The 28,000-nt window shown below is 41.8% G+C and overlaps 1 protein-coding gene across 3 annotated transcripts; it reads left to right on the top strand.

The window, feature by feature from the left end:
- The first annotated feature begins 77 nt into the window (after positions 1–77).
- dorip1 (dopamine receptor interacting protein 1) lies at positions 78–22,913 on the top strand. Of its 3 annotated transcripts, XM_078234168.1 has the most exons (6): positions 78–339; positions 13,339–13,393; positions 16,639–17,163; positions 18,995–19,084; positions 20,581–20,715; positions 22,419–22,913. In XM_078234168.1, the coding sequence occupies exons 2-6, from the start codon at positions 13,365–13,367 to the stop codon at positions 22,600–22,602; spliced, it is 963 nt and encodes a 320-aa protein (XP_078090294.1). In that variant the 5' UTR covers positions 78–339; positions 13,339–13,364; the 3' UTR covers positions 22,603–22,913. The 3 variants fall into 3 exon arrangements, with proteins under 3 accessions (XP_078090294.1, XP_078090293.1, XP_078090295.1); XM_078234167.1 differs by lacking the exon at positions 13,339–13,393; XM_078234169.1 differs by lacking the exons at positions 13,339–13,393; positions 20,581–20,715 and having other exon boundaries at positions 107–339.
- Positions 22,914–28,000: the final 5,087 nt, after the last annotated feature.

The raw sequence follows: 28,000 nt of genomic DNA, 5'->3' as shown, positions 1-28,000 counted from the left end.
CTCCAGGATGAGGCCCCGCCCCCTGTCCCCGCCCCGCGTATCTCCATGATGAGCCCCGCCCCTCCACGATAAGCCCCGCCCCTCCAGGATGAGGCCCGCCGCCCCTTGGCCCCCGGGCGGGGGTGTGGCGCGGTGTGCGCCGGGACGGGCTGATGACGTTGCACAATAACAAGAGCAGGCGGCGAGGGGGCGAGTGGCGGCGGCGACATGTTTACAGCGAGTGACCGATGGTGACATGGACGCCATCTCTGTGCCTTATGGCGTGAATGTTGTGGGAACGGCAGGCGAAGCCCACCACTTCTTGAAGCAGACGGGCAAAGGATATTGCCAGCCTGAGAGGTAAAAATAAATCACATTTAACGATAAAATGGGGGGGGGGGTGAGGGGGTGAATTGCTGTATAAGTTGTCCACAGAGTTCACTGGCTGCAGGAGGTGTGTTTGTCACTTGGGCCTCACTCTGGTTGCAGCTTTCAAAACATCCTCAGTCACGCCTTAATTTAGAAAATTGCAACCCGAGTCCGGTCAGATTTCTCTATATATAAAGACAGTAGATCGGGCCGAAATGAATTTCTATGCAGCTTTATTTCACGAAGGCGTATCACACAACTTTGTTTTCGAAGTTTGTTTAGTTCGTACCGTCCTCTTTCCCCCCCCCCCCCCCAAAAAAAAACCTCGCAATGTCAAGATATGCCTGTGAGTTTTGCACTGCTGTCTTATTGAGAATTGGGGAAGGGATTGAATAAATCGAGATGTACAAATATTAAAAACATTGCAAAGTTTCTTAATGGTGGCATGGTCTAACACCCAGATTTAAAAGTAAAAGTTACAATCATTGCACGTTAATAAAGTGTTGTAGTTGTTTCCCCCGTGCTGAAGTATGATTCAGAAATGTTAGTGTACTGGACGATATATTCTTCCTGAACCTAAGTACTATTTTGGAGGATGCAGGAGTCGCTTGCAGACATTTAACCCTTCTTGGACAATTTGATATCTTGTTCCGCCCACTACCACCCCGCCCCCACAGATCTCTACGCACTCTCTCTCGCCCTCCGCCGTTAATGCAGCTTTTATTGCACTTTTATACAGCTCATATCTACGCTCTAGTTTTGCCCCAGAATCACAATTGTTACAGTCCAGGAGGAGGCCATGTGGCCCATCATGTTTGCACCAGCTCTCTATATGAGCAACTCCCTAAGTGCCATTCTCTCGCCTACTCCCCATAATCCTACACATTCCTCCTTTTCAGATAACAGTCTAATTCCTTTTGAATGCTGCAATTGAACATGTCTCAACCACACACTTGGGCAGTGCATTCCAGACCTTGACTGTCGCTGTGTGAAAATATTTTTTCCCCATCGTTTTTGTGAATTACTTTAAATCAGTGCACTTTCATTCTTGATTCTTTCAAGAGTGGGAACAGTTTTTCTATCCAAACCGCTCAGAAATTTGACTACCTTTATCAAATCTCCCCTCAGCCTTTTTTTTCTCTGAGGGAAAACATTCCCAACTTGTCCAACCTATATTTGTAATGGAAATTCCTGAACACTGTTCTCGTGAATCTTTTCTGCACTTTCTCCAGTGCCTTCACATTTCCCTAAAATGCAGCGCCCAGAACTGCAAGCAATACTCCAGCTAAGGCCAAACTTTTTTTGAAAAAGAGTGTAATGTTTGAATTATCTAGTCCTTGAGCCTAAGGAAGATTGAAAAATTATGGCCAGTGCAGATAGTGAGGAGCATTGTCAGAAGCTACAGAAGGATATAGATAGGCTGGAAATTTGGGCAAAGAAATGGCAGATGGAGTTCAATCCTGATAAATGCGAAGTGATGCATTTTGGTAGAACTAATGTAGGGAGGAGCTATACGATAAATGGCAGAACCATAAAGGGTGTAGATACGCAGAGGGACCTGGGTGTGCAAGTCCACAGATCCTTGAAGGTGACGTCACAGGTGGAGAAGGTGGTGAAGAAGGCATATGGCATGCTTGCCTTTATAGGACGGGGCATAGAGTATAAAAGTTGGGGTCTGATGTTGCAAATGTATAGAACGTTGGTTCGGCCGCATTTGGAATACTGCGTCCCGTTCTGGTCGCCACACTACCAGAAGGATGTGGAGACTTTGGAGAGAGTACAGAGGAGGTTTACCAGGATGTTGCCTGGTATGGAGGGGCTTAGTTATGAGGAGAGATTGGGTAAACTGGGGTTGTTCTCCCTGGAAAGACGGAGGATGAGGGGAGACTTAGTAGAGGTGTATAAAATTATGAAAGGCATAGATAGGGTGAACGGTGGGAAGCTTTTCCCCAGGTCAGTGGTGACGTTCACGAGGGGTCATAGGTTCACGGTGAAGGGGGGGGAGGTTTAACACAGATATCAGAAGGACATATTTTACACAAAGGTTGGTGGGGGCTTGGAATGCGCTGCCAGGCAAGGTGATGGAGGCGGGGACACTGCGAACGTTTAAGACTTATCTAGATAGCCATATGAACGGAGTGGGAATGGAGGGATACAAAAGAATGGTCTAGTTTGGACCAGGGAGCGGCACGGGCTTGGAGGGACGAAGGGCCTGTTCCTGTGCTGTATTGTTCTTTGTTCTTTGTGTCTGTAATTTCTACTCCCACTCAGTGTTCTTGGACGCATCTCGCTGGTCCTGGTATCTTATGAACTTTAAGTATACACCACCTCCTCCTCAGCAATTTTAAACTGCTCTTTTGACTGGATTTCATCCTCTTTCACCATGGACTGGTTGGAATCTTCTTCCTTGGTAAACACATACAAAGTATTCATTGAATACCTTAGCTATGCCCTCTGTCATCCTGCATAAATCTCCTTTTTGGTTCCTAATTGGTCCTACTTCTCCTTTTACCACTCTTTTACTATTTACGTGCCTGAAGAAGATTTTAGAATTTCCATTTATGAGTGCCAGTCTCTTTTAATACTTCCTTTGAACCTTTTATGTTCAGCTTGTTTCTCAATTTTTTGTGAACTACAGGATAGAACACCCTGTATGCTATGGCTGATGCAGTTGTGGAATTATGATTTTATCTAAACTCCTAAAGATTATAGTTATAACAGCTCCATAGTTTAATTGCAAGTGCATTGATATCATTGTTTTAGTAGTTTTTAACTAGTCTTAGGTGGCCATTGGAAGGAACGTTGTTACTGGATTTTCTAATGTCATGCCTCTGTGAAGTTGTACAGAAAACCTTTAAGAATGAAACATAGCTGAAATTCAAAACCTGAGAATTTTAATTTAGTATTGGCCAAACAAATGTTGAAGTAAATGTTATTTCTAAATGTGTACTGGCAGTTTTTTTTTAAAGAGCACTATTTGAAGTTGGCCCACTACAAGAACTGTCATTTCTACTTGAGGATGCTGAGTTTACTGCGGTACTGTTTTTAATCAGGGCTCTGAATGTATTTCTAGGCAAATCGTGAAATACAAACTTATTTTTCTGCCCATAATTGAAACCACCATTAAAATATTAAGTGCTGGATTTTTAAGATGGGAGCTGCTGGATTTTACATTTGATTCCATTATTACTTAAAGATTACTTACTTAAAGGGGAGGCGATGGGCTCGTGGTATTATCACTCAACTATTAATCCAATGAAGTCAAATAATGTTATTTCCTCTTGTTGGTTACTTCACCACCTGCTGCAGACCCAGTCTAGCAGTTACATCCTTCAGGACCCAACCAACTCAATCAGTCGTGCTGCTGCTGAGCCACTTTGGTGGTGGACATTGAAATCCCCCATCCAGAGTACATTTTGCACCCTTGCCACCCCCCAGTGTTGTTCAACATGGAGGAATACTGATTCATCAGCCGAAGGAGGATAGTACGTCCAGGGCAACTCCCTCCTGACTGTATACCACTGTGCCGCCACCTCTGCTGGGTCTGTCCAGATAATATTCTGGGACCTGGGTTCGAATCCCACCACGGCAGATGGTGGAATTTGAATTCAATAAAAAAAAATCTGGAATTAAGAGTCTACTGATGATCATGAAACCATTGTCGATTGTCAGAAAAACCCATCTGGTTCACTAATGTCCTTTTAAGGAAGGAAATCTGCTGTCCTTACCTGGTCTGGCGTACATGTGACTTCAGAGCCACAGCAATGTGGTTGACTCTTAACTGCCCTCTGAAATGGCCTAGCAAGCCACTCAGTTATAACAACCGCTACAAAGTCTCAACAAAGAAATGAAACTGGATGGACCACCTGGCATCGACCTAGGCACCGGAAAAGACAACGGCAAAACAAACAGCCTTGTCGACCCTGCAAAGTCCTCCTTACTAACAGCTGGGGGCCAGTGCCAAAATTGGGAGAGCTGTTTCACAGACTAGTCAAGCAACAGCCTGACAGTCATTCTCACGGAATCATACCTTACAGGTAACACTCCAGACACCACCATCACCATCCCTGGATATGTCCTGTCCCACCGGCAGGACAGACCCAACAGAGGTGGCACAGTGGTATACAGTCAGGAGGGAGTTAGTTGCCCTGGACGTACCGTCCTCCTTCGGCTGATGAATCAGTATTCCTCCATGTTGAACAACACTGGGGGGTGGCAAGGGTACAAAATGTACTCTGGATGGGGGATTTCAATGTCCACCACCAAAGTGGCTCAGCAGCAGCACGACTGATTTGAGCTGGTTGGGTCCTGAAGGATGTAACTGCTAGACTGGGTCTGCAGCAGGTGGTGAAGTAACCAACAAGAGGAAATAACATTATTTGACTTAGAACATAGAAAATCTACAGCACAAACAGGCCCTTCGGCCCACAAGTTGCGCCAAACATGTCCCTACCTACTAGGCTTGCCTATAACCCTCTATCTTGCTAACTTCCATGAACTTATCCAAAAGTCTCTTAAAAGACCCTATCAAATCCGACTCCACCACCACTACCGGCAGCCGATTCCACGCACCCACCACCCTCTGAGTGAAAAACTTACCCCTAACATCTCCTCTGTACCTACTCCCCAGCACCCTAAACCTGTGACCTCTTGTGGCAACCATTTCAGCCCTGGGTAAAACCCTCTGAGAATCCACTCTATCAATACCTCTCAACATCTTATACACCTCTATCAGGTCACCTCTCATCCTTCGCTTCTCCAAGGAGAAAAGACCTAGCTCTCTCAACCTATCCTCATAAGGCATGCCACCTAACCCAGGCAACATCCTTGTAAATCTCCTCTGCACCCTTTCTATGGCTTCCACATCCTTTCTGTAATGAGGCAACCAGAACTGGGCACAGTACTCCAGGTGGGGTCTGACCAGGGTCCTATACAGCTGCAGCATTATCTCCCGATTTCTAAACTCAATTCCTCTATTGGTGAAGGTCAGTATTCCATACGCCTTCTTAACCACAGCCTCTACCTGCGACGCTGCTTTGAGTGTCCTATGAACCCGGACCCCAAGATCCTTCTGATCTTCCACACTGCCAAGCGTCTTACCCTTAATATTATATTCTTTCATCCTATTCAACCTACCAAAATGAACCACCACACACTTATCTGCGTTGAAGTCCATCTGCCACTTCTCTGCCCAGTCTTGCATCTTATCTATGTCTCGTTGCAATTGCTGACATCCCTTTTACACTATCCACAACACCACCAACCTTTGTGTCATCAGTAAACTTGCCAACCCATCCTTCCACTTCCTCATCCAGGTCATTTATAAAAATCACAAAGAGCAAGGGTCCCAAAACAGATCCCTGGGGCACTCCACTGGTGACCGACCTCCATACTGAAAAAGACCCATCTACAACCACTCTTTGCCTTCTGTGGGCAAGCCAGTTCTAAATCCACAAGGCAATGTCCCCTTGTATCCCATGCCCCTTCACTTTCTCAATGAGCCTTGCATGGGGCGCCTTATCAAACGCCTTGCTGAAATCCATATAAACTACATCTACCGCTCTTCCCTCGTCTAGGTGACTAGTTACATCTTCAAAAAATTCAATTAGGCTCGGAAGGCATGATCTGCCTTGGACAAAGCCGTGCATGCTATTTATGATCATACTATTCCTCTCCAGACGTTCACAAATCCTGCCTCTCAGGATCTTCTCCATCAACTTGCCAACCACTGAGGTTAGACTCACTGGTCTATAATTTCCCGGACTATCTCTTCTCCCTTTCTTGAATAACAGAACCACATCCGCAATCCTCCGGAACCTCTCCCGACGCCATTGATGACGCAAAGATCATCGCCAGAGGCTCAAATCTCCTCCCTCGCCTCCCACACTAACCTGGGGTACATCCCATCTGGTCCCGGCTTCATCCTTACCAATCTGCATCTGTCCATGACAGTATCGGTAAGAATGACCACCGCACAGTCCTTGTGGAGACGAAGTCCTGCTTTCACATCGAGAATAACCTGCATCGTGTTGTGTGGCACTATCACCATGCTAAATGGGACAGACTTCAAACCGATCTAGCAACTCAAGACTGGACATCCATGAGGCGCTGTGGGCCATCAACAGCAGTGGAATTGTACTCCAGCACAATCTGCAACCTCAAGGCCCGGCATGTCCCCCACTCAACCATGACCATCAAACCAGGGGATCAACCCGGTTCAATGGAGAGTGCAGGAGGGCATGTCAGGAGCAGCACCAAGCATACCTAAGAATGAGGTGTCAACCTGGTGAAACTATCAAACAGGACTACTTGCATGCCAAATGGCAAAAACAGCAAGTGATAGACAGAGCTAAGCGATCCCACAACCAACGGATCAGATCTAAGCTCTGCAGTCCTTCCACATCCAATCGCGAATGGTGGTGGACAATTAAACAACTCATTGGAGGAGGAGGCTCCACAAATATCCCCATCCTTAATGATGGAGGAGCCCAGCACATCAGTGCAAAAGATAAAGCTGAAGTATTCGCAGCAATCTTCAGCCAGAAGTGCAGAGTGGATGATCCATCTCGGCCGCCTCCAGTGGTCCCCAGCATCTCGAGCCAGTCTCCAGCTAATTTGATTCACTCCACATGATATCAAGAAATGGTTGGAGGAACTGGATACTGCAAAGGCAATGGGCCCTGATAACATTCCTGCAATATTACTGAAGACTTGTCCAGAACTTGCCACTTCCTAGCCAAGCTCTTCCAGTACAGTTACAACATCTGTCCAACAATATGAAAAATTGTCCAGGTATGTCCTGTACACAAAAAGCAGGACAAATCCAACCTGACCAATTACCGCCTGATCATCAGTAAAGTGATGGAAGGGGGTCATCAATGGTGCTATCAAGCAGCACCTGCTCAGTGACTACTAATTTAGGTTTCGTCAGGGTCAATCAGCTCCTGACCTCATTACAACCTTGGTTCAAACATGGACAAAAGAGCTGAATTGCAGAGGTGAGGTGAGAGTGACAGCCCTTGACATCAAGGCTGCATTCAATTGAGTGGAGCATCAAGGAGCCCTAGCAAAACTGGAATCAATAGGTATCAGGGGGCAAACACTCCGCTGGTTGGAGTCATACCTGGTCCATAGGAAGATGGTTGTGGTTGCGGAGGGTCAATCATCTCAGCTCCAGGACATCTCTGCAGGAGTTCCTCAGGATAGTATCCTAGGCCCAACAAACTTCAGCTGCTTCATCATAGAATCATAGAAATCCTCCAGTGCAGAAGGAGGCCATTCGGCCCATCGAGTCTGCACCGACCACAATCCCACCCATGCCCTACCCCCACATATTTACCCGCTAATTCCTCGAACCTACGCATCCCAGGACTCTAAGGGACAATTTTTAACCTGGCCAATCAACCTAACCCGCACATCTTTGGACTGTGGGAGGAAACCGGAGCACCCGGAGGAAACCCACGCAGACATGAGAAGAATGTGCAAACTCCACACAGACAGTGACCCGAGCCGGGAATCGAACCCGGGACCCTGGCGCTGTGAAGCAGCAGTGCTAACCACTGTGCTACCGTGCCGCCTACATTCATCAATGATCTTCCCTCCGTCATAAGGTCAGAAATGGGGATGTTCGCAGATGGTTGCACAATGTTCAGCACCATTCACGACTCCTCAGATACTGAAGCAGTCCATGTTCCAAGTGCAACAAGATCTGGACAATATCCAGGCTTGGGCTGACAACTGGCAAGTAACATTTGTTACCATCACCAATGAGAGACACTAACCACCACCCCTTAACATTCAGTGGTGTAACCATCACTGAATCCCCCACTGTCAACATCCTTGGGGCTACCGTTGACCAGAAACTCAACTGGACTCACCACATAAACACAGTGGCTACAAGAGCACGTCAGAGGCGAGGAATACTGCGGCGAGTAACTTACCTCCTGACTCATAGAATCTACAGTGCAGGACGAAGCCATTTGGCCCATCGAACCTGCACCGACAACAATCCCACCCAGGTCCCATCCCCGTAACCCCATATGTTTACCCTCCTAATCACCTAAAGGGGTGATTTTTCACGGCCAATCAACCTAACCCACACATCTTTGGACTGTGGGAGGAAACCAGAGCATCCGGAGGAAACCCATGCAGACACGGGGAGAATGTGCAAACTCCACACACAGTCACCCAAGTTCGGAATTGAACCTGAGTCTCTGGCGCGTGAGGCAGCAATGCTAACCACTGTGCCACCATGCCGTCCCAGAGCCTATCCACCACCTACAAGACACAAGTCAGGAGCGTGATGGAATATTCCCCACTTGCCTGGATGGGTGCAGCTCCAACAACACAAGAAACTTGACACCATCCTGGACAAAGCAGCCTGCTTGATTGGCACCATATCTACAAACATTCAATCCCTCCACCACCGACGCTCAGTAGCTGCAGTGTGTACTATCTACAAGATGCACTGCAGCAATTCACCAAAGATCCTTAGACAGCACCTTCCAAACCTACAACCACATCCATCTAGAAAGACAAGGGCAGTAGATAAATGGGAACACCACCTGCAAGTTTCTCTCCAAGCCACTCACCATCCTGACTTGGAAATATATTGCCGTCCCTTCGCAGTCACTGGGTCAAAATCTTGGAATTCGCTCCCTAACAGCATTGTGGGGCAACCCACAGAACATGGACTGCAGCGATTCAAGAAGGCAGCTCACCACCACCTTCTCGAGCAACTAGGAATGGGCAATAAATGCTGGCCTAGCCAGCAACGCCCATGTCATACGAATGAATAAAATTTGTTTTTCCCCTGTGGCTGTAAAAACATAATTAAAAAGCCAACAGCTTCTTGAAACAAGTTAGTCAATATGGTTTTGGACAGTTGGCTATTCTCCTCTTGTCTGAAGCATTTGTAAGGACCAGTGAATGAAATAAATAGTATTTTTCCAGTGCATTTTATGTTTGCTGGATGTCGAAGGTGCTTCAGGACTTTTTTTGTAAGTGTGGTTACATTGATTAGGCAAATGCAGCAGTGCACAGTGAGTCAGAGATGAGGCAGCAATGAGATGAATGACCAATTTATTTCTTTTGAAATCTTTTTATCCTTCTGACAAGGTTTAAGGTCTCATTGAAATGAAAGCACCTCTAACAATGCAGCTATCATAGAATCTTTACAGTGCAGAAAGACATCATTTGGCTCATCGAGTCTGCGCCAACCCTGAAACAGCATGCCACCTAGGCCCTCCCCTCTGCCCTATCCCCATAACCCTGCACATTTAAATGGCTAATCCACCTCACCTGCACATCTTTGGACTGTGGGAGGAAACTGGAGCATTTGGAGAAAACCCACATAAAATCAAAAGCAATAAGAGTTGGAGTAGCTAGCCAAGTTAGTTGACCATTCATGCCTGCTCCAACAGCAAGATCATGGCTGACTCTCCAACTCAACTGTACCATCCGGTAGGATTCCCTTAATTTCATGACTACAGAAAAATCTATCGACCTCCGGGGTAGAGAATACCAAAGATTTCCAAACTTTGAATAATAAATTAACCTCTTCTCAGTCCTAATTGGCTGACACCTTATTCTGAGACTGTGACCCCGATGTTTGATATTTCTCAGTAACAGTTTTAACAACACCAGGTTAAAGTCCAACAGGTTTATTTGGTAGCAAATGCCATTAGCTTTTGGAGCCCTGCTCCTTTGTCAGATGGAGTGGAAATCTGCTCACAAACAAGGCACTCAGAGACACAAAATCAAGTTACAGAATACTGATTAGAATGCAAATCTTTACAGCTAATCACGTCTTAAAGATACAGATAATGTGAGTGGAGGGAGCATTAGGCACAGGTTAAAGAGATGTGTATTGTCTCCAGACAGGATAGCCAGTGAGATTCTGCAAGTCCAGGAGGCTAGCTGTGGGGGTTACCGATAGTGTGACATGAACCCAAGATCCCGGTTTAGGCCGTCCTCATGTGTGCAGAACTTGGCTATCAGTTTCTGCTCAGTGACTCTGCGCTGTCGTGTGTCGTGAAGGCCGCCTTGGAGAACGCTTACCCAAAGATCAGAGGCTGAATGCCCGTGACCGCTGAAGTGCTCCCCCACAGGAAGAGAACAGTCTTGCCTGGTGATTGGCGAGTGGTGTTCGTTCATCCGTTGTCTGCATGGTTTCCCCAATGTACCATGCCTCGGGACATCCTTTCCTGCAGCGTATCAGGTAGACAATGTTGGCCGAGTTGCAAGAGTAGGTACCGTGTACCTGGTAGATGGTGTTCTCACGTGAGACGATGGCATCTGTGTCGATGATCCGGCACGTCTTGCAGAGGTTGCTGTGGCAGGGTTGTGTGGTGTCGTGGTCACTGTTCTCCTGAAGGCTGGGTAGTTTGCTGCGGACAATGGTCTGTTTGAAGTTGTGCGGTTGTTTGAAGGCAAGAAGTGGGGGTGTGGGGATGGCCTTGGCGAGATGTTCATCTTCATCAATGACATGTGAAGGCTCTGGAGGAGATGCACTTCTCCGCTCCGGGGAAGTACTGGACGACGAAGGGTACTCTGTCCACCGTGTCCCGTGTTTGTCTTCTGAGGAGGTCGGTGCGGTTTTTCGCTGTGGCGTGCTGGAACTGTCGATCGATGAGTCGAGCGCCATATCGTGTTCTTATGAGGGCATCTTTCAGCTTCTGGAGGTGTCTGTTGCGATTCTCCTCATCCAAGCAGATCCTGTGTATACGGAGGGCTTGTCCGTAGGGGATGGCTTCTTAAACGTGTTTAGGGTGGAAGCTGGAGAAGTGGAGCATCGTGAGGTTATCCGTGGGCTTGCGGTACAGCGAGGTGCTGAGGTGACCGTCCTTAATGGAGATGCGTGTGTCCAAGAATGCAGCTGATTCCGGAGAGGGGTCTGATGGTGGGATGGAACATCAACAAGTTCCATCCCACCATCAGACTCATCATCGACTACTCTCCATACTACTACCGGTGTACTGTCTAGAGACAATATACGTTTCTTTAACCTGTACTTAATGCTCCCTCCACTCACATTGTCTGTATCTTTAAGACTTGATTAGCTGTAAAGATTCACATTCTAATCAGTATTCTGTAACTTGATTTTGTGTCTCTGTGCCTTATTTGTGAGCAGATTTCCACTCCATCTGACGAAGGAGCAGGGCTCCGAAAGCTAATGGCATTTGCTACCAAATAAACCTGTTGGACTTTAACCTGGTGTTGTTAAAACTCTTGCTGTGTTTACCCCAGTCCAACGCCGGCATCTCCACATCATGATATTTCTCAGCCAGGGAAAACATTATTTCAGCATCTCCTCTCATGCTCCTTAAGAACCTTGTGTCTCAATTAGATTACCTCTCATTTCTCTAAACTCCAGCGAATATACCTTGTCTACTTAATCTTATCCTTATCTCAGAAACTGTATTGAAATGCTCAATTCCTAGATTGAAGTTTGAATCTACATTTTTTTAAAAATGTGGATGCCAGATTGCTACCTATTAGGGTACCAGGTCAGAAACCCCAAGGTATATTATGAAGCTAGACTAGATCTGAACAATTTTCTATTTTGGCATTAATGAGGATAAGATGATTCATTCCAGGCACGATTCGGGCTGACACACTGGGAAGCTTTTATCAAAACAAACTTTATTTAACAACATAATTTAACTATAACAAATTAATTAGCTTAACGTTTAACAATTGAGAAATACCATAAACATGGCAAGATACAATTCTTAACTGCTAACTTATCTCTGAGTTCCAATTCAAGCAATATTCCTCTTATAGACTTAAACCCCCCTCTTTAAAATTATTTAGCAAAACACAGGCATACTTGCTTGAATCAGGTTAACAGTCCTGGAGCTTTCAGAACACCTCTGGAGAGAGTCAGAGACAATGTTTCCTTCTGGCAGCCCAGGCAGCAACTGCATATATTGTTAAAATGAAACTGAAACTCCTCAAATCCCGGAGAAACCTAAGTAAACACAAATGCATGAGCTCTGCTTAAATAAACACTATGTCTAAATGGAGTACTTAACATGTTCTCCCAGCTACTGATTTCCAAGACAAATCAGCACCCTGCAAAACAGATCTGAATTCTAAACATATCCCTTACAGGAAACATAATATAAATATATTTCTTAAAGGCAAAGTATCTTCACATACTACTGAAGCAATTTGACACTTGGTTGAAATCATTTTATAACCTCTGGCTTGCACACACACATAGCCAAAAGGAAAGTCATTGCTGCTTCTGAAATAAACAGTGACTTTCTTATGAAACAGGTAGTTCTGTAGAACTGTGATCAGTGCATTCTATTGCAGAAATACTGCAGGGATGGTTCATTTATATTAACGCACAAAATGAGAAGTAAATAGAAAATTGAAATTATGTATGTTTTCTGCCCGTAACAGTATGATAACAAAAGTTACTACTGCGCTTTGCTCCAGTTCAATGCAGCTGGTTGTGGGTATTAACACTATAAAAAACCTATTAGTAGCAGGTTATGATGAAGAAAAGGGGAATCGGTACTAGAATATATTTGTAATTAAATTTATTGTGTTCATGATTATAACATCTCAAATTGTCCATTACATGAACAATAAAGATAATACAGGCTGTCCTTTTGCGCTGAGATAGTGTGATTCAAACTATTATACAAAGTTTTAGTGACAGCTATTATGTCCCTACGGGAACAGTTCAGAATACTGTTTAAAAATCTATACTGTTGATTCTATTTGGAGTTTGTTGCTTAGTATATTGTATGTATTATAAAAGATTCCATAGATAATTTTAAAAGAGAGTTGGATGGATACTTGGGGATGCAATACCTTACGGGGTAATGGACAAAAAGCAGGGTATGGGATTAAGCATGACTGCTCTTTCAAAGAGCTCCTTAGGATGTTTGACCTCCCTCTGAGCTGTACGTTTTGATGATTGTATAACCTCCTTTCAGTTGGTGGATGATCTGTAACTTTGTTATTGCCGTTCAGATTCCCTTTGAAGAGCCTTAAACAGGATGGTGGAAAAATGGTTGAGTGGCAGAATGTAAGTTTATCTTTGTTTCTCCTACTACTATACTAAGTTCACTATCTCGGCTGTTGTGGTGAAGATGTTCACTGGAGGCCAGATCCTTTTGCACAGGGAAGGAGAAAAATCGGAGTGAGACCAGTCTCATTTGTATATTTTGAATCAGAAGTTTTATCTGTCATGATTTTGAGTTAAAGTTCTTTCAAAATGTTATAGTGTATCTATAATTTGAATTGTCAGAGCATGTTGGTTGATCATTTGGGTTTAGATAAAGACAGTGTCAAGTGATATTGAACTTCTCATGTAAACTGTTAACATAAGTTTGTGCATATAATAATGTAGATTGGCTAGTTTGGATGAACGCCCCAGTTTGTACTTAAACTGCAATCCATTAGTTGCACCAGACCAAAATTACATCGAATTTGGCAGCAATAAAAGCTTGTAATCTGGGCAATCATGAATGATCCTCACATATGTCCGAGTTCTTAATGCCAGAAATGAATTCTGAGCGATTAATATAAACAGGAAGCAGATTTCCTCTTATTCTGCTTTTTGTTGGTGCAAGGCACAAATTTGGCATATTCTCATTTTTAAAAAAAAGTCTGTACAGAGCAATGTCAACACATACCAACTAATTGACTATCCTTGTCACGCATGCACTAGATAAAAGAAATTCTGTATCTTGAGCGGTAACATCCTGCTTAAAATAGACGTTACAATGCCAGATCAAGCATGAGGTTTTCTAATTGACAGCCATAATATAGTGTGGACGTCACTCTAAGTCTGTTTAAAATAATTTGATTTAGTTAGGGCCACACTCTTCTGCATATTCCTAAAATACTCATTTGAAGCCAAACTTGAAATTCAAACTACAGACATTGGGTACAAAATAGTTGATTTTGTATTCGTGTTTTTGAAAATAGTTATGCAGTTAAATTTCTAATTGTATGCAAAGACTTCACTGCATCTCGATCGTAATAACCTATCTCTACAGTGTATTAAAATTGACAATATAACATTTTGCATTTAGAATCATAGAATTGCTACAGTACAAAAGGAAGTCATTCAGCCCATCGAGTCTGCATCGACTCTCCGAAAGAGCATCTTACCCAGGCCTATCCTCATGCCTGCCTGAGCCCCTTATCCTCGCTCATTTACCTTGGCTAATCCACCTAACTTACACATCTAGGGACACTAGAGGGCAATTTAGCATGGCCAATCCACATAACCTGCACATCTTTGAACTGTGGGAGGAAACCAGAGCACCCGGAGGAAACCCACGCAGACACAGGGAGAACGCGCAAACTCCACACAGGCTGGAGTCAAATCAGGGTCCCTGGGCTGTGAGACAGCAGTGCTAACCACTATGCTGCCCATAATTTCAAATAATTTGGTCAAATATTTGGGTCATAATTCTTTGCAAAATGTAAATATTTTTAATAGTTTGAATACTTTTGCTTCTGCTTGTAAGATGTCGAGTGAGGGGAAATAGTATCCTAATGTTATGGAATGTTGGAGCTTTGTATTTGAAAAAAGACGATCCAAATAAATTTACTCCTGATGATTTGAAGTAATTATAGGCAATAAAGTCTGAATTATTCCAATAATTTGACTTTAATAATAGGAAAGTAGGAATTTAGTGTTTAAAAATTAATTGGGTAATTTGAATTAAGTGCCAGATATGCAAAGAAAAAAATAGCAGTAGTATGAAAATGAGCTCTGACGAAGAGTCATTCAGACTCAAAACGTTGGCTCTGTCCTCTCTCTACAGATGCTGTCAGACCTGCTGAGATGTTCCAGCATTTTCTGTTTTTGCACCTGCTCCTTGTTGGACTAGTATCTTGGAACTTGGAATAGGGTTTGGTATGAAATTTGCTAAGTTGGTGGCAGGGGAAGAGAGTTTTTGTCTCATTTTAAAGTTTGGTACCATTGTTTTTCATAACTTGTTTTTTCCAAATCACAAGTTAACTGTCCCACGTAGTTGTGTATGAATTATCAATAATGACTGTTTAATTCAATTGAGAACGCCAGATAAGATTGTAATTGTAGATGTTGTAGTGAATTGTGAACTTCATCCGAATGGAAGATCGCATTAGAGCTATTATATTAGTTGTATATTTTGAGCTGCTGCTGTGGTGGAGGTGAGTTGTACTTTAGGAATTAAAAGCAGATAGAAATTTGGTTATCCCACATTTCAAGAAGTATGCACAGTTTTGGCTTCCATATTCCGAAAGTTATCTAGAGGGTGAAAATAGTGATTTACAAGGATGATAGAACTGAGAGGTTATAATTAGACTGAACATATTTGCAAACTTTTCTGTAGGAAACAGAAGACAGAGGTGACCAAAAAGTTTTTTTTGGTTTTGATTAAGTAGATAGAAGATGTTTCCACTTGTGGGAGTATCCAGAACATAGGAGATCTAAATATAAAATATTCACTAATAAGTCCAATAAGGCATTCGGGAGAACTTCTTTATTTGAAGTGGTTAGAATATGCAGATTACTACATAGCATTGATGCTAGATGAGTACAAGCCTATTGGGAACATCAGAAAAAGAGGAATGGAGGGATATGCTGATGGGGTTTAATGTGGTAGGCTCAAGGACCGAATAGCCTATTCCTGCTCCTTGTTTCTTACCTTTATGACCTCAGCATTAAATGAATAAAACCAGAAAATGCTGGAAGCACTCATCAGGCCAATTAGCATCTGTGGAAGAAAAAAATCGGGTTTGTGGCCTTTCAGCAGGGAAACATTAACTGTTGTTTTCCTCTCCACAGATACTCCCTGACCTGCTGAGTATTTCCAGCATTGCAGTATTTACTTTTGCATGAAATGAATATATCCATTGATAGACTGGTAAATTTTCTAAACGTATCTTCTTTTTGTAAAAGCACCAGAATAGACTTTGAAACAATTGTAGATTACAAGTAAAAAGGTTACAATAAAATTACTAAAATAATTGAAGTGCACGTTCTGTTGTGAAGATTGTAGCATTCCCAGACAATCTCTGCTGGTTGATTTAATCTTCTGCTTGTGAATTCAAGCAGTGTGATTTGTCTAAATGCTGAGGTCTGGTTTTATAATCTCTGTTATATGACAACATTAGCTATTAGTTTAATGAGGAATAAAATAACACTGATAGCTACATCATGAAGAATAACCAAGCTGGAAAATGTTTTATCTTTACATTGATTGATATTACCTTGTATCATTTCATCAATATCTAAGTACAGTGCTTTTTTTTTTCTATCTTTTATCCTAGGACAAAAACATTATTTGAAGAGATCCGAGCATCTGTTACAAATAATTCAAATGAAGATCGATCATTCTGGAGACCTGTTCTTCCATGGGGTGGAGTGTATACCATTAAAGCTGGAAAAAAGGCAATGGCTTGCACTCCACTATATGTTAAGATAAGCCTAAAAAACACTTGCAGCATTGATGGGTTTTTGATGTTGCTGTATGTAATTCTCAGTGAAAATGAGAATTTTCGTAGAGAGTTACCAAGCTACTTGGGAAAGGAATTTGTTGAGCGCTTTCTATATTTGATGGACTCTTGTAAATTCACAACTGTGAAGTTGTTGTGGATTTGGGATAAAATGGAAAAATGTCAGTACAAATCAGAAGTCCACAAGGCCTCGCTAGAAATTGATCTTTTTGGAAATGAACATGAAAACTTCACGAGAAACCTGGAGAACCTTATGTCTACTATTCAGGAAACTTACTGTTCGAATGGAAGATGTCCAGCACGTTTGCAGGAAGATCAGCGCAAGACAATTATCATCTCGTAGGTTGATCCTTTATTTACTGAGTGAAACTTTACAGGAGACTGAGTAGTACCTTTTTCTTCCAGCATTGGAACCTGTGTTTAGTACCTCTGATTGAATTCAGAAAACTGTGAGGATTGTATGAAATAAGTTAGGATATTCTAAGCCCTGTTCTGATTGGGTATGAGTTCACAGGACAAAAATGATGTTCTTAAATTGCAATAATTTGTTACCAAGGAACCGATAAGTAATTGTGGTAAATGAGACAAGATAAGCTGGTGCAATGGACATGTCCTTTTGAAGTTGGATGCAGTACGAAGAGCTTCATTCTGTCATTGGGAGTGCAGCAATTCCTCTGAATTTATCTCCTTGTCTGGTACAAATGTAGTTTTTAATGAGAATATTAGACTTTTGATAGGTTAAGATTTATATGATTATAAAATTTCAGTTTTGGATATATCACATTTGACTGACGTGGAATTTTATCAGTTAAGCGTAATTTTGTTTTAAATTACTTATCTGAAACAATTATAATTCTGCTATTGAATTCATGTGAACCAGTCCTTAGAAGTAGCATTATACCATTAAATGCCAGAACTCTATAAATGCTGTCATGCTAAAGTTGGAATGTTATTTTCAAATATTTAGTTAATTAGAATTTTATCTATGCATATTCACATATTACTTGGGTGGAGGAAATGTGATTACAGTTGGTCGAGATCAGACAATGAATGAGTAGTTTTAGAATTGAAACTTGTCTTGGACATTGCTCTTGAACTGCAATACATCAATTGGTTCTGACGCTCACATGATACTGGGGGTTGTTAAAAACAAATGACTGCCATGGTATCCCTTCAATATTCCTGAAAAGCTAGAATTGTACATTTAATTGACATGGAATTACGTGTAAAGTATTTTGAACACAGATATGTGGCATGGTGACACAGTGGTTAGCACTGCTGCCTCACAGCCAGGGACCCGAATTCAATTCTGCCTTTGGTCACTGTCTGTGTGGAGTTTGCATGTTCTCCACGTGTCTGCGTGGGTTTCCTCCCACAATCCGAAAGATGTGCTGGTTAGGTGGATTGGCCGTGCTAAATTCTCCCTTAGTGTACCCTAACAGGTGCTGGAGTGTGGCGACTCAGGGATTTTCACAGTAACTTTACTGCAGTGTTAATGCAAGCCTACTTGCATTAACTCAATAACATCTTTAATAAGGTAATTTATTGCCACTTGGGTGGTATAGAAACTATGCAACTAACTGTAAAGTCCAAAGTTAACACCTTTTTATCAGCGTTTTGTAAGGCATGCAAGTAAAACTGATTGGTACAGATTATTAAATTTAATGTTTAACACGTTAAAAGAGGAATTTTTAACTTGACAGCTCAAAGTCTTCAGTGCAGGATGGTAGTTCTTAGGAAGTAGTTGGAATTGAAACTCTGCTTTCACATACTAAGGAAGCGAGCCAAATAAAGTAATTAATTAAAATCTACACAAAACAAACATGTGCTTACTTTGAGGAAACCAGCGAGGCTTAGTTTGCAAGAAAATGACCAGAATTTGTAAATACTACATTCATTGATTTCATGGCTAATGTAAAAATTGGATGCATCATGAGATTACAAATCAAAATGATTAAAAACAATGAAATTATTTCTAGAATTAGCCCCACCACAAAATGTATTATTAAAAAATGCTAGTTTTGAAATCTTTATGCTATAATCAATATATTAGCTGTGATACTGAGCATTTTTAGTCTGAAATTCTTTGTCTTTGTTTAACAATATGCAGGTGTTACTGTTTATGATATGACTTCCAATTTGGATGCTAAGTTCTTTTTTTTTCCTGAAGTCCTTCACATGATTCTCTCCTGGGTGATGTAATTCAAGCAGCGGTGGACGAATTATTCTGTCCCAGGACTGAGCTGTGCGAAGAACTTGGGTACGTTCACAGACTTATTTCATGTTCTTATAAACTGAGCTCAAGCTGTATGTATTTGCAGATCACTCAATTACACATTTGCGTTGGGTTAATGTCCATTGCAGGAAATGGTTGGTTTACTATGATAGGAATCTGGCTGGAGCTGTTCCAGCATTTAAGTAATGAGGGGTGTTGATTATGAGGAGAGACTGAGCAGATTGGGTTTGTACTCGTTGGAATTTAGAAGGCTGAGGGGGGATCTTATAGAGACCTATAAGATAATGAAGGGGTTGGATAGGGTAGAGGTGGAGAGATTCTTTCCACTTAGAAAGGAAGCTAGAACTAGAGGGCACAGCCTCAAAATAAAGGGGGGTCAGTTTAGGACAGAGTTGAGGAGGAACTTCTTCTCTCAGAGGGTGGTGAATCTCTGGAATTCTCTGCCCACTGAAGTGGTGGAGGCTACCTTGTTGAATATGTTTAAATCACGGATAGATGGATTCCTGATCGGTATGGGAATTAGGGGTTATAGGGATCAGACGGGTAAGTGGAACTGATCCACTTCAGATCAGCCATGATCTTATTGAATGGCGGGGCAGGCTCGAGGGGCTAGATGGCCTACTCCTGCTCCTATTTCTTATGTTCTTAAGTAAAGCAGCGAGCAGGCAATGTCAAGTTAATTTGGTATGACTTAGAAGCTGAATAATAAATAATCAAAATGATGCTCAGGAAACAAAAGCCCCTTTGTGCTGCTTACCTGTCTCAACATACGTCCAAAATTATCAAAGAAAATACTCACCTTTTTGAACAGTTGCCCCAAAGATTAACAGTTCAGAAATTTTGGATTGAACATAAGAACTAGGAGCAGGAGTAGGCCATCTGGCCCCTCGAGCCTGCTCCGCCATTCAGTAAGATCATGGCTGATCTTTTTGTGGACTCAGCTCCACTTACCCGCCCACTCACCATAACCCTTAATTCCTTTACTGTTCAGAAATTTATCTATCCTTCCCTTAAAATTGCCACAAGGAAATTTAAGGAAGCCCAAGGGATTGGAAATTATTAACCAACTCACTCGTGGATGATTTTCTGTTCTCGGGGAAAGAAAATGTGCATGTTCATCTGGGTCTTTTTAAATAAGTAAAACATTTTTCCATCAATCCACTACACAGTAAATTCAGTGACAAATGTTGGCAATACTTTTTTGTGTTCTTTATAATTAAATAGCTTTAGTATTAAGTTGTGCCATACCTTTGCTTAAACAAGTGGGTGTTCATTCTTCCATACCATGAATTGAGTTTTCCCGTTTACCTGTTCACTCTTTGAAGGAGTTATGATGTAAGGCCACCTTAAAAGCGTATTTACTGAAAACTCCTGCTATTGGGACTGCAGAAATGTTCCAGAATGGAAGTCAAATCTTCCACTATTTGAGTCTTATTTTGATCATATGTAGGTCAATGGGTATCTCTGAGACTGGTGCTTCTAGCATACATCTCTGTTACTCACTGCATTTCTTCTTCTAGATGTAATGGTCAGCGTGAATTCACACAAAGAATTTTTTGTCATGATGCTCCTCCATTTGTCATCCTAAATATGGAGCAATGGAAATCTGAGGAATTGGCCTATGTCCCATATAATTTGGCTGTAGCAAAGCAAAGGTAGGACTTTGGCATTTTTCACACTAGCCAAAGGTATCTGTGCACTCTGGATAGTAAAATTAGTTGAGCATTTAATGCATTTAAACATTAACTAAGGTGCATATTTTTGGTGGCTTTTTAATCTTAACATTATTCTGTCTTTGAAAGTAGCAAATAGGGGTAAGTCTGGCTATAGTTTTTAATGCTTCATTGTTATCACTAATGTCACAATTAAGGTTGAAAAGATTGTTTTGGGACTGTGCCTTTACTTTAGGATAAAATGAAGGGGGTTAGATGACCTATTCTGAAGCTGCCTGACAATCGGCCTGAGCGAGGGGTCTGTTAAAGATTAAAGGAAGGCCAAATTGTTTTGTCCTCTCAAGCTCTGAGCAAATGTCCCAAACCCTGGCCACACAGTCATCTGGTCTTTAGCTCTTTGCTACAGTGAACAGTGTTAATCCCCCTCACTGCACTGTCCCCTACTACCACATTCCTTTTTACTCACCCACTTGAACCAACATAGTGACTTGTGCCTGCAGCTCATCAACCTTGTTTACCACACAAGTATTTGCACACATGCTCTCCGAACCCTTCTTAAATTCCTTCCTTTACCATGTCTGATCCATTCTATTTCTGAACTACTGCTATTTATCCTCCCAGTCCTGTGAGCACCTTGTTTTAACCTTTATTTCATCCTAGTGCCCAACGGCCTGCCACCTTGTTTTAACCTCTCCCAAACAGTACTGGTTAACCTCTTTACAAGAATATTGATCCCAGCTCTGAGATGCAACCTGTCCAACTTGAACAGGTCCCAATGCCCCAAGAATCTGAAGTCCTCCCTCCAACATCATTTCTTCAGTCATGTATCAAAATGTTTTGTCTTACTGTTTCTATACTCATGAATTTCTGGAGCTGGAAGTAATCTGGAAATTACATCTTATGACCTGTGCCAAATATCTGATTGATACTGGTGAAGGGATTGGCAATCTCTGTTTAGAGTTATGTGCAGAAGTGGAGTTAGAAGTAACCAAACATTCTAAATATCAAAATTGCAAAATAACACCAAACTTTCACGCGACATAAACTGCTATCAGTCTTGGTCATAGGATTGTTTAGCCATATGAATGTTGCCTGAATCGTTATTATATGGAAAGAAATCATAATCATATTATCCTGTTTGAACACAACTTTGATATGGAGTTCTGAAGTCAGATTATTGCCTTTTGGGATGTCGAATGAATGGATAGTTTTGTACAACCCTTGAAAATTTTATAATGTCTGGTGAGGAGATCAAGTAAAGTTCATCAATAAAGAACAGAAAGAAGTCTCACCACACCATGTTAAAGTCCAACGGATTTATTTGGTATCATGAGCTTTCAAAGGGGCAGCGCTCCGAAAGCTTGTGGTACCTAATAAACCTGTTGGACTTTAACCTGGTGTTGTGAGACTTCTTTACTGTGCCCACCCCAGTCCAACACTGGCATCTCCACATCAACAAGGAAGAGGGAAATACATTAATCCAAAGTCATTGAAAAATGAAAGAGACTGTAGGAGGACTTGAAGTTGAAAGCAAGAGTACCTTTTTTATACATTTTGTGTTTTGGAAACTTTTGGCAGAACATGGGGTCATATTAATATTGCAGTAGTTTAAAGTTTGAGCTTGGGAGGAATGTTGAAACAGTAGTACACTTTGAAAAACTAACTGTTGTCTCTCTGGATCCTAGATATACACTGGAGGGGGCAACACTTTTTAACAAGGAGGAGCACCATTATTCTGCTGCTTTTATGATTGATGGTAATTGGATGCATTATGATGGGCTTAGAACTGAGAACTTGGTCTTTTTAAATAAACCTCCAGAGCTGCTGCTCTTGTCCTCCCTTGTCTATATTCGAGATAGAAGTGATTAAAATGCCTTGTGTTTCTCACATAAGGCGACTGATGTACAGGACTACAAAAGGTCGTTCTATCGTTTTATAACTGGGGAGAAAATTAAACCAACTTGGCATCCAAGAATAATGGACTGTAAAGTTCTGATTTATTAACTAAAAAAAAATGTACCTTTTACAACTGAATGTACCAGGCACTACCTTTTTTTGTTAACTTTAAAACTATGCAAATGTATACAAATGTCACACTGTTTCAAATGTATCTTAAATACTCAATACTGAATATTTTTATACAAAATTGCTTCTGCAATAAAGTATCTGTTTTTACATGACATTTGAGTACTAATTGATCATGCAAAATCCATTTTTGTAAAACTGGAAAAAACATCGCTCAATGTAGGTTTTCTAGTGAAAAAGAAAAGCAGAATACCATATACATCATTGAAAATATGAACATAAAGAAAAATTGGCTCATTTTAAAAATATCTACTTCCAGGTACCATAAATACAGGAATATTAAGATAAGATGACTGACGCTATAAATATACTGTCATTATGGTAAAAGGAGGAAATCCATTCAGATACAGCATAGGATGTTAGAAGATTATTCAAAGCATAGCTTTAGCTTTAAGAAGTCTCAAGTCAATGTACTGTAGGGATTCTATGAATGTGTTGAAACCACTTATAGCTGAACTATTAATCAAGATTTTATCTTTAGAAGTTAGGAACACAAGATTCATATCTCTGCCATAAGATGCAGAAACAGTTTAGACTGTTTAGCCTAGGGCGGCATGGTGGTTAGCACTGCTGCCTCACAGTGTCAGGGACCCAGTTTCGATTCCTGGCTTGGGTCACTGTCTGTTCAGAGTCTGCACGTTCTCCCTGTGTCTGCGTGGGTTTCCTCCGGGTGCTCCGGTTTCCTCCCACAGTCTGAAAGGTGCGCTGGTTAGGTGCGTTGACCTGAACAGGTGCCCAAGTGTGGCAACTAGGGGAATTTTACAGTAACTTCATTGCAGTGTTAATGTAAGCCTTATTTGTGACTAATAAATAAACTTTAACTTTTAACTTAGACAAACATGCAAGCAATTGATTCATTTTTAGTAATAAAAGTAATTTTACTCACAGCAGCCAGGACTAACAACAGAATCAGTCAAAATAAGACCATTCCAAATACTTCTAATGACCTGTACGTGCAGAATTTCATTGTATGTTAACCTTTATCCAGTTTCTCTTCCATGTTTTCTTTTTCTGAAAAATAAAGATTCAGGCGAAGGTGCAATTTTATAGACATCAGCAGTCTTCTGGGACTTGTCTAAAAGGCATATTGCATCAATAAAAATACATTCCTAGGATCAGCTGGCTTGTGAACAACCCTAATGCTAATCGGCAAAGTTCTTCCACGGTGAAAACTCTATAAAATTAAAATTTTCAGTATTTCTGGATTGCTCAACAATGTTAGCATAGCAGCTGTTGCATTTATTTTGTTTTGGTAGCACAACATTTTACTGCTCTGGTCACAGTGCAAGGGCTGAGCACATCTGATGTGAAGAACAAATTCTATCATTAAATTGACTTTCTACAGCTTGTTGGTGTCACTGCACTTGGGCTGTAGGCTTACCTTAAGAGATGTCAAGCAAAGATCTATATCTTGGAAAATCAGATTACTTTTATTGACATGTCTGTTAGCTTGACTATTATGGCATAATAATCATGGACTGCTCAAGTCTTGGAGATCTAGCAATGCATTGAAAACATTGCAATTTTTACCTGGGTTACTTACATTGTGTCACTGCATCATGTGTATAAACTTTGTGCATTCATATAGTGCCTTTAAAAGTACCTTGAAGTTGTTGCAGGAGTGCAACTGGAATCAAATTGACACAGCCAAGGGAGAAGATTTTTAGAATAGGTAACTAAAGCTTGGTCATAGAGGTGGATTTTGACGAGAGTCTTAAAGAAGATTTGAGTTGCAAAGAAGCTTGGAGAGTACAAATCCATTTGAGCAGGTCCTTCAACTAAGAAGGTCCATGGACCACTGAAATAGAATATAGGAACAGAAATAGGGTAAAATGGCCTACTCCTTCAAGCCTAATCCACCATCCAGCTAGATCCTGGTTGATCTCTAACCTAACTTCCTATACATCTGCTTTGACAAAGAGTCATCTAGACTCGAAACGTCAGCTCTTTTCTCTCCTTTACAGATGCTGTCAGACCTGCTGAGGTTTTCCAGCATTTTCTTTTTTGGTTTCTATACCTTTTGTCTCTCAAAAATCAATCACTTTTAAAATTAACAATTGATCAAACATTAATATCGCTCTTATGGAAGAGAATTCTACTTTGTACCATCCTTCATATGAAGGATCAGGTTCTAAACTTTTAGATTCCCCAACTAGTAGATATAGTTTCTTGCAATCTACCCTCTCTGCTCCCCATTTAAACTTGGATCAAATCACCCCTTGGCTGTCTATTTTTCAGGGAATATAACCCTAATTTGTTTAACCTATCCATGTTTTTTAACCTTTGGTATCATTCTAATAAATCTATACTGTATTCTCTCACAGGCTAATATATCCTTCCTAAGACATGGTGCTCAGAATTGTTTGCAGTATCTGGCCTAACTAGGGCTCTATATAGTGAAGCATGACTTCTACCTTGTGGCACTCAATTCCTCTGGGGTCTACATTCCATTAATCTTTTTGAATATTTCCTACACCGATTCATGATTTTTAAAAAAAATCATGTTTACCCTAACTCCTCTGTTTCTAGATTATCATTCATAAAGTACCCTGTTCTATTCTTTAAGATCCAAAATGCATAGCCTCAGATATGCCTACATTGGAATAATAAGAACAATAGGGTAGAGCAACAGAGGAAAGGATGAAGATTCCAGCAGCAGATTGAGGCCGAATAATGGAGATGGAGGTAGAAAGCCTGTGAGTACATGGGATCAAATTGGATACCAAGGTTACAAACAGTTCTACCCAGGACAGTCACCCCAGAAAAGGGAATCTCGAGCGTTTGCAGTTTAAGGCCAGGACCAAAGAATGACTTTGGTCCTTTCATTGTTTACTGAAAAAAACATATGACCCTACAAATGCAACACAAGTGGGTTGGAACATCTTATTGACAATTCAATTTTGCAATGTTTAATTTGATTCAGTCAGTGTCAGATAGGCAAGCAGGCATCAGAACTCTATTGCTTTTAATTCAGATGAATAAGAATGGTGCAAATTATGTCCTGTTTCCTACCCCGCCTCGCAAAAATCAGGAAATGAAGCATTTTTACTTCAGAATAAAGGGGCCAAGATTAAGGCTTAAGGAAGGACATTAATTATGGTAAGAGACAAACAATAATTGCAAGTACTCAATGGTCTCTGGATCTCAGTGGAGCAGGAAACTAGTAAAATGAGAGACAAGTGTGAGAGGAGGACCCTGAAACAGCAGAAGCTAGTGGAATGGGTGAATGAAAAAAAAATACAAAAGCAGCACGAACGGGGTCGTGAGTGTGCAAACAGCACCAGCGGGGAAGGTGTAAACAGTGAATGGGCAGGCAGTCGGGAGGGTGTAAACATGCTAGTGAGCATACGAACAGGAAGATTGAGCAGTTCAATATGTGGCTGGAGAAGTGGAGTATGAGGGGGAGGGTTTAGATATTTGAGGCATTGGGACTGGTTCTGGACAAGGAGGACTATTTACATTTTAGCAGGACTGGGACTTGTCCTTACAGGGATATTTGTTAGTGCTGCTGGGGAGGGTTTAAACTAGGTTGACAGGGGGATGGGAACCTGAAGGGAAATTCAAAGGAGAGAAGAAAAATTGGTTGTAGGAAGTAGAGAAGTATTAACTGATAAGGAGGATATATCTGAGAGTAGTATCAAGGTAAATAGAATACTTGGCATACGGTGTGGCACAGTGGTTAGCACTGCTGCATCACAGCTCCAGGGACCCAGGTTCAATTCTGGCCTTGGGCGACTGTCAGTGTGGAGTATGTACGTTCTCCCCACATTTGCGTGGGTTTCCTTTCAGTCCAAAGATATCCAGGTTAGGTGGATTGGCTATGCTAAATCGCTCCTTAGTGTCCCAAGATGTGTAGGTTAGATGGATTAGCCATGCGAAATGCATGGGTTTCCGGGGATAAGGTGAGGGACAGGGCCTGGGTAAGATACTGTCAAAGAGTCAGTGCAGACTCAATGGACTGAATGGCCTCTTCTGCACTGTCATGATTCTATGACTATGTATGTGAATGCAGAGTGTGATTAATAAGATTGATGAACTACAGGCTGAGGCTGACAAATGGAATTATGATATTGCTATAAGAGAGACCTGGCTCAAAGAAGGGCAGGACTGGGTATTAAATATTCCCGGGTACAAGATTTGTTTTTAGGAGAGACAGGAAAAGGAGGGGGGGGGTGACAGTATTGATTAAAGGTGGCATTACAGTACTAGAGACTAGAGGGAGGGATGTTCCAAACAGTCAAGGATGGATTCTCTCTGGCTAGAGATAAGTAATGAAAAACGTGCAATGACATTGATCGGTACAGTATATAGACCACTAACTAGTGGAAAGAATGTAGAGAAACAAATTTGCAAAGAAATCACAGGGAAGTGCAAGAATTATAGAGTAATTATAATTTTGGGCCCCATAATTAAGGATGGATGTGCTGGCCCTTGGAGTGGGTCGAAAGGAGGTTCATGGGAATGATCCTTGGAATGAAAGGCTTGACGTATGAAGAGTGTTTGAGATCTCTGGGTCTGTACATGATGGAGTTTAGAAGGATGAGGGCAGGGCAGGGCGGGGGGGGGGTGGGAGGTGGAGGAGATCTCATTGAAACTTAAAGAATACTGACAGACCTGGATAGAGTGGACGTGGAGATGATGTTTCCATAAGTAGGAGAGACTAGGATCCAAGGGCACAGCCTCAGAGTAAAGGGACAACCCTTTAGAATTGAGATGAGAAATTTCTTCAGCCAGAGGGTGGTGAATCTGTGGAATTCATTGCCACAGATGGCTGTCTCGGCCAGTTCATTGAGTATATTTAAGACAGAAATAGATAGGTTCTTGACTGGTAAAGGGATCAAAGGCAGGAGAATGGGGTAGAGAAACATCAGCCATGATCGAATGGTAGAGCAGACTCGATGGGCCAAATGACCTCATCTGCTCCGATATCTTATGGGACTTCAATTATCCAAGTATAGCCTGAGATAGGAATAGTGCAAAGGGACAAAGAGGGCAGGCACTGTTAGACCTGGTTTTGAGGAATGAGTAGGACCAAGCGGATGAAATACCAATGGGAGAGCATTTATGGGACAGTAACGATTGTATCATCAGATTTAGGTTGGCTCTGGAAAAGGAGCAATCCAGAGCAGGGATATTTAATTGGGGGAAAACCAATTTTGATGGGATGAGAATGAATGAATGA

Source organism: Mustelus asterias, chromosome 18 (genome assembly GCF_964213995.1).
Source record: "Mustelus asterias chromosome 18, sMusAst1.hap1.1, whole genome shotgun sequence".
NCBI lineage: Eukaryota > Metazoa > Chordata > Chondrichthyes > Carcharhiniformes > Triakidae > Mustelus > Mustelus asterias.
Note: the sequence above shows the minus strand (reverse complement) of the source record. Positions and strands in the feature narration are given on the sequence as shown.

Coding starts and splice junctions, on each gene's coding strand:
- dorip1 (XM_078234167.1), top strand. CDS start 236: ATGGACGCCATCTCTGTGCCTTATGGCGTGAATGTTGTGGGAACGGCA. Junction 19,085..20,580: donor GAGCTGTGCGAAGAACTTGG/GTACGTTCACAG, acceptor TTCTTCTTCTAG/ATGTAATGGTCAGCGTGAAT. Junction 20,716..22,418: donor TTGGCTGTAGCAAAGCAAAG/GTAGGACTTTGG, acceptor TCTGGATCCTAG/ATATACACTGGAGGGGGCAA.